The sequence below is a fragment of the Rhincodon typus genome, chromosome 11 (assembly GCF_021869965.1).
Source record: "Rhincodon typus isolate 14 chromosome 11, sRhiTyp1.1, whole genome shotgun sequence".
In the NCBI taxonomy this organism is placed as follows: Eukaryota; Metazoa; Chordata; class Chondrichthyes; order Orectolobiformes; family Rhincodontidae; genus Rhincodon; species Rhincodon typus.
This window is the reverse complement of record NC_063342.1, coordinates 74,390,668-74,398,357: the sequence shown is the minus strand read 5'-3', so window position 1 is coordinate 74,398,357 and position 7,690 is coordinate 74,390,668. Positions and strand designations below refer to the sequence as shown.

The 7,690-nt window shown below is 36.8% G+C and overlaps 1 protein-coding gene across 1 annotated transcript in view; it reads right to left on the bottom strand.

Moving 5' to 3' along the window:
- Positions 1 to 1,133: 1,133 nt before the first annotated feature.
- Positions 1,134 to 7,690, bottom strand: part of ap1s2 (adaptor related protein complex 1 subunit sigma 2) — a 20,450-nt gene continuing 13,893 nt past the window's right edge. Inside the window, exon 5 of the mRNA XM_020513609.2 lies at positions 1,134 to 2,523. Within this exon, the coding sequence (XP_020369198.1) occupies positions 2,476 to 2,523 (48 nt within the window). The 3' untranslated portion in view covers positions 1,134 to 2,475. The remainder of the gene's footprint in view (positions 2,524 to 7,690) is intronic.

Here is a 7,690-nt window from a genome sequence, read left to right as displayed (position 1 = left end):
CCAGCCAACATTGTGAGTTATAAAGAAAGGCTGGATAGGTTTCTTTCACTGGAGCAAAGGAGGTTGAGCGGCAACCTTCTAGAAGTTTATAAAATAATGTGTTAATGGTGGTTGTCTTTTCACAAGGATGGGATTTGAAGACTAGGGGGGACATTTTTAAGGTGAGAGGAGAGAGATTTATACAATACATGGGGGCAAATTTTTCTTTAGGACAGGGGTGGTTCACATGTGGAATGAAATTTCCAAGGAAGTGGTGATGTGGGTACAATCAGATCATTTAAAAGACATTCAAATAAGTACATGGATAGGAAACATTCAAAGGGATATGGACCAGGAGCAGGCGGATGAGACTAGTTTGGGATTTGTACCAACATGGACAGGTTGAAGGGTCTGGTTCCATGCTGTATGATGAGCTACAAAGTCCAGATTCTCACACCACCTGTCAAGTAGGGCATGCCTCAACAGGTTGATTAGAAATGCTTAAAAAACAAAAAGCATAGTCCTTGCTTCTGTTATACGTCCCTGGGAATTTTGATATTTTTATAGATGTATTCTTAAGAAGGGTTTTGCCCAAAACGTCAGCCTTCCTGCTCCTCTGATGCTGCTTGGCCTGCTGTGTTCATCCAGCTCTACACCTGGTTATCTCTTGATATTTTTATAGCTAGTTTTATGTTGGAAATGCATCAACTGCTATTACAACTAATGAGTTACAGCTACACATAATATCTAGTCATTCCATACTGCACATTTTCATGAACAGTAATATTCTTCCAATAATAATGCTGGCCACAATCCACTGCTGAAAATAGGGGACCTACAGATACACAGCCATCATTTTGGGTGCCTACTCTTCTGTTAACAAATTCAATTTATTTTCTTTGTAGTAAAAACAAATTCTTATCAGTGCTCACCCAGGTTAAATGCATCAAGTGGCCAAGAAGTGCCACAATAATGTCTTTGAACCCATTCCTCCAAAAGAAGAAATAGTAAATACCTAAAATTTACAAACTATGCAGCTAGCATCAGGAATTGTACATCACAGGCAGACTACATAAAATGTGATTCTGTATGGTTGAAATATATTTCACAGTACATAAATCAGCTGAAGTCCTCAAGTTTAAATGTACACCAGATTTCTTTTCATGTTAGTGAGGACATTTATTTTTCAGTCTTGTACATTGATGATATAACACTTTCACTCCTGTTTTCATGGAAAATGAAGGCATTAAACCATTGGACAACCACCTAGCTTTACACCAGCACTGGCTAGTCAGGAGCATTTAAACAGCTAAAACTCGCTACATTTTTGCAGAACGCAAATCAGTTAAGCTATTGAATAGTCAACCAAAATTAAAACTTGAGACACCTGTTTGAACAGCTTGATTTGGCTTGAAGGAGGTTCAAAAACAAACATCAAATAAATCATCTCAGTTCAAGAAAATGCAAACATGATTTGGAAAAAAAGTCAAAATTATTCACCACTATTGAAAACTACCATTACTTGTTTTGTAAATTGAAAATACTTTCAATTTTTTTTACATATTCAGAATAGCAAAATTATGAATCTGTGCTGAACACAGTATATAGTTTTTTTTTTTAAAAAATGTAAACATCAGTACAGCTGAAATCTTCTACTTCTGATGAGAGGCAGTAATGCCAGATAGAAGTGAGGCTATCAGACCGAAAAGCTACAGCTAACACACAATATCAAAAGTTATCCTAGCTCAAAGAAAATTGAATTTTCCTTTAATATGATTTAGTTCAGTGGTATACTACAATCCCTTTCCTCCTCTCCTTTACATTTCCTCATGCTGAACTGATATGTGACCCTTAAAGACAAATCAGATCAAAATTATTAAAAATACAAACTAGATCAAGCCCACAAATGTAGGCAGGACAATTGTATTTAAAAAATAAATTGTTTAACAAAACACAAAAATAGTTGTCAACACTGGTTGCTTTGGTATATTCTGAACTTTTGATTTTGAGCATATACTGAGATTGAACATGTGAGAAACAAAAGAAAATCACATGGCACTCACGAATCCAAAGATGAGTATTGACTTTGGCAAAAAAGGAGGGTAAACTTGGCATTTGACAGAAACTGATAAGAAACACCTATGTCCAATTCCTTGAGCCAACGAAACAGGAACATCAGGAGGTTTTTAAACAGACCCACTAGTTTGCAGCTTGGATCAAATAATGGTCACATTACTTAAGTAGTCATTTAAAGTCTTCATTCTGTCAAACCATTGAATTTGAGCCAAGCCTCCATTGAACTCAAATATTGATTTCAAAAATATATTGTTTCCCTTTTTAATCTTCTTATAATGAAAAATGTTTGCAAGTTCAACTTCTGCTAACTAAAATACACAAAACAAGAGACAGTTTCCTGCAATAGTAGCCATACATCACAATTAAAGCAGTGAAATCTAGATCAGAATATTTGGGGGAACATTCACTTTAACGAGACATTTATGTGAGTCCAATTTCTTCCAGCACGCTACGAGGAGTCTCAGCTTCCTGTGGAGGCAAAATTAAACATCTTGGTAATCAATTTTAAACACAAAGAACAAGTGTCGGAGTCAAATTTTTTGTGCGAGAAAGGGGAAAAAAATTGCAAATGAGAAAACAAAGAATCACGAGAACAAGATGGTATGCTTGAGAATGTCATGTATAAAATTTAACAAAATGCTTTTCTGCTTCAATTTCAAAGTTATTTTCTCCCATCCCATCTTTAGTGCAATGTTGCACCATTGCATGGTATTGATGACAGTGAGGATGTTTTTATTTCTGGAACCTGGCACTCAGGAAGTGGGGAATGAACAGGCTGCAGTGACATGCCCTATTAACTTGCTTAATGAGACAAAAATCTGGTTATTGCTTTGCATTCCCCCATTAATAAACTGAACCAAGAGCAATCCCTGTATGGAGGACAGAGTTCAAACCCAGATAATAGGACACCAATGCTAATGAGGGGAGAAGAGACCGTAGGTTTCCAAAAGCAGTACATACTTTACAAAGAGAATGACTGGGTATTAGTCAGAAGGCTTTAACACACTTGGAATTCATAGGCAATGCAAAATTACAACTTACTTTTGCATCCTAATTAGGGGCGTGGCAAAAGGACAAGAAAGAAAAAATATAAGCATGCTGAAGTTAGTTGGAAAGCATTTTTATTCAGTTATCTACAGCATTTCATGCCCATAATTTGAGGGCAGGGAAGATAAGGTCAACAAAGGAAGAATTTTAGGGTGGGAGGTGTGGAGTGTGTGGCATCACAAAAATAATTCTGCACACCACAAGATGACAGTATTAGTTTTGATAACTCAAAGAAATCCTGCACTCTAATAATTTTTAAAAGATTCAGAAGTTTAAATTAGTATAGAAAATTATAATAATGGAGAGCTTTTATTGTACTCCTTAAATAACCCAAAGGAATGCTTCAGAAGTGATGCTAAATGAGAGTGAATAGTGATAACACTAACAGAATCAATGCTTTCTATTTTATGTTTGCCAAAACGTCAACTTATAACTTTTTCAACAAAACACTGCAACAGTCATTCTGCATGTACTGAAAACATTGGCAGCATGAGGCAGGTAGAATATTCACACGTCAAGTGTGTTGTCATAATGTGGGGAAAGAACGTGTTCACAGATGGTCCATTCAGTGTGCCCAATCGCAGCTGGTTTGCCTGTGGTGAGGCATCAAGCACCTGCTAAGTACCTGCTGCAGAGGGAAGAGTCACCACGGGTTGCTCTCTCAGATCGCTAAGTTGAAGGGTTTGCTTTACATTAAAATGCCCATTTACCTAGCTGCAGGTGAATTGAAAACATTTTACTTCAATGATCGCTTCCTTTACCTTTAAGTCAACTCATTCTTTTCTGCAATGACACAGATGGGCATGAATATGAAAACAAAGTTAAATTGAAAGATGGGAGTGAAGGAGCTGCAAACAAAATCTGAAGTGCCAAGTAGTTCAAGGGACATCCAATGCTGGGCACTACTCTAAATAAACATTCAGCGAATAGCACCACAAATATTTACAGCTTGACCGAATCGACAAGGATGACCAAATTGGATATAAATCATGTGATAACCTCTTTAATCAGCACTGTCCAGGATTCTCAAATTTAAACTGAACTAATTAATTCTATAGCAGCAATAGTTTAAACATGTTAGTTATCCCATTAACAGAAATATGTTTTATAAGTCAATTAAATTAGTGATTTGCAAATGGTCTCCTTTACTCAAAGTAAACAGTTAATTAAATGAAATAATTCTGAGATACAAGCCCAGCCAATGGTTGCTAGGGCTTTAATCTGATGCAGAATGCAGGCAGACATGAGTATTTTCAGTTCTGTCTGGTGCCTAACACCTGCTTAGTTCCATTTGAGCCCCTGCCAGAGTAAAGCAGGCACAGCACAGAGTGTGGGCATGAATTAATACGAATTAATTGAACTTCCAAGCATTATTACTCAGGTCCAAGAAAACAATGAGAAAATGTCAGTTATGTCACAGGACTCTCCTCTTAACATGGCCATTACAGGAACCATTTCGTGTCAGGTCTGAATTTTTCTGTGTACTGTACTGCTTAGCTCATCAAGAGTCAAAACAGTGTAATGATACAGAAAACTTGCATACAATTTTCTATCACAATCTCAAAAGGTATAATTCAATAATTTTGGATTCAACTTGAAGCAGAACATGTTTCATTGTGTCTTTTTAAAATAAAATTTATTAATGCTGACTTATTGAATGCATTGTGCTTTGAACTGGTGAGCAAAACATGAGCCTGGTATCTCTGCATTTGACACTACAACTTCTGAGCTACCCTAATTGGATTCACAAGAAATGTCTCTTGTAAAGTAGGCTGCAGAATTCAAACACATAGAATGCCTGCACAAACCATGAACTTATTGTCTTTGACAGCACCTTTAAAACTGTAGCCTCAACCACTTAGAGCAAATTCAGCAGTGCATACAAGTGAGTACCACCACCTGCAAGCTCCCTATCAAGTCACACTCATCAGCTGGACTTGGAACTTAGCACTGTTCCTTCACTGTCATGGGTCAAAATCCTGTAATCCTCTTGAAAAGCACTGCGAGTTGCCCCACACAACACGGACTGTTGCATTTCAAGACAGCTCATCACCACCATCTCCAGGGCAATTAGGGATAGGCAATAAATGTTAGCCTAGCCAGCAATGCCCACATCCCTCAACCAAATAAAGAAAAGCAGGTACACTGGACAAGAGGCTTGCCATTTTCCTGCATGGAGCCGTATATGAAGACACCTCTCTGAATTTCAGGAAAGGCAGACTAGAGGAACAATAATTCCTTCAACTGAAGGAATTCTCACCATGAAAAGGTTTTGGTATAATTTTAAATTGGCCGACAGTCCATAAATTTGACAACTTCTGATAAAAATTTAAGCTCAGCTTGTTTTTATTAGATAAATATGATTTGGAAGGGATTATCACAGATTGCCATGGCTTCACAGGTTAATCTGGGTAAAAGCTTGGGATAGCTCTCTCAAGGTCTCATCTCTTATGAAGTAGCATTAAGGCCAATTCACCTGACAACCGGGTATATAAAAATAGGATTATTCATTTTAAATAAAGGGTCGCTAAACATTAACTCTGCGTTCTCCGCACAGATGCTGCCAGACCTGCTGAGTTTTTCCAGCAATTTCTGTTTTATTCATTCATTTTAATAACTATTTTAATTTGGGTGCCAGCATTTAAAGCCAAAACATTAAATTATTTGCAAACATCGAACAACTGCTTCTTAGTATATGTTACTTCATTTGTTACAGGGAAAAAAGGAGCTAAACGACCATATGGCTTACAGAATCTAAATAGAATTTACTAAGCTTCCCTCCCTGACTGGTGGATAATTAGTTTAACCAGAGCAGTGATGTGCAATAATCTCCGACGTTAAAGCCAAACCTTGGATGGCCATGAACGTGTAGGATGAAAGTAGAAACTATGGAAACCGATAAATGACATGTTAGAACAAGGTTACGTTTTATATTCATAGACCTTTGAAGGCAGGTGCTGCTGCTGTTCATCATGACCATGATCATTCAGCATTGTCACCATTTCTAATTAGTAAAACACCTTAAATACACAACAGATTAGCAATTAGAAGCAAAGATGCATAGAAATCATAGCCACAGAAAACAGCATTTGATGCATGCAGGAAGGTTTTTATTTATAACATGCCAGAAGCGTGCATTTTATAAAACATAAGCTAAAGCAAGCTGTTACTTACAAACACTAAAACCATTAACAGTTTCAATCTGCTCAACGCACAGCAATAAATGCCAAAATTCAGTCACAGCAGAACTCAGAACTAACATTAGTGTAAAATATATACGTTTAAGAAAGTCGGAAGTTTGAATTTTAAAAGCAGAAATGATCCCTGAAATGCACCTTCATTCATGGAACTGTAATACTACCTTGTCTAGGATAATACTTCCTCTTCTCCACCCCATCTACACAAAATGAGGAACTACTGCTGTCCTAAATAAAGCTATCAATATATCAATAATCTGATTATATGGAAACACGATGTTAAATATTCATTTTTGTACCACTAGAAATTAAAACAAATATGATTATTATAATCAAAGTAAGTGATTCTGAAAGAGTGTTCAGTTAGTCTGTGACGATTAAAAGATTTGCTTGCATCTACATCAACTCATTAGGAGCATAGCTTATATCTTCCATCAGTGAATACTGAAGAGGTACAATCCACAGTTCCTACATTCATTTCATTGCTCAGATTTCAAACCACCTATGTGGAGATGAATCAAGAGGTTGTTTCACAAATGTGAATTTCAGGATAAGGGCAAACTGACTGAAATGGAACTGGGAGTATTTTGGGTGTGCTCACCTGCAATCATCTGGATGGTCATAGAAACTGACAGAATTGAGCACATCTGAAGGGGTTAATAAGTGGAGTAGCTTTTAACTTCACAGCTTTCAGGTATTGATCTAATGCCTGAGAAAGGCATACAGACAGTTGCTGCACATGCCAAAAGGATAATAGTATTGTAGATCAATTATTTACTAAAAGCAGAAGCAATCTCTTTCAGGACATGGGGACTGGGAAAGCAAAAAGAAAATGCACAATGTCAAAGGCAACACCTCCTGAACCTGCAACAGACTCCATTAAATTGAGTACATTGCTACCAGAAATGACATTGTACTTTTTTGTAAAGCAGTTAGTGTTAAGTTTACTTAGCATGAGTGAAATGACTTTACTTCAAAGCTTCCAAAAGCAATACAAATACAATTAAACCTTGTTAATAGAAAAATAAATGCTGCAATAAATACTGTTAAATATCAACAATATTAGTTAACATATCTCTAAAACAGGAACAGATGTATATTTTAGGTCATGGTTAATGTTACCTATTGCTCGGACACAGTGAAACTGGTTTCTGGAAGGTTTGCATCAAATGTTGTTTTTCCTGATCAAGTCTAATTTAATGGGATTTTGCACAAGCTTTTAGAGAAGATGGAAGAAGGTGTCTAACTCATAGCTTCAAACAAGATCCTTTATTATAAGAGATATTAAGAACTGCAGATGCTGGAAAATCTGAGATAACATGGTGTAGGGCTGGATGAACACAGCAGGCCAAGCAGCATCATAGGAGCAGGAAGGCTGATGTTTCGGGCCT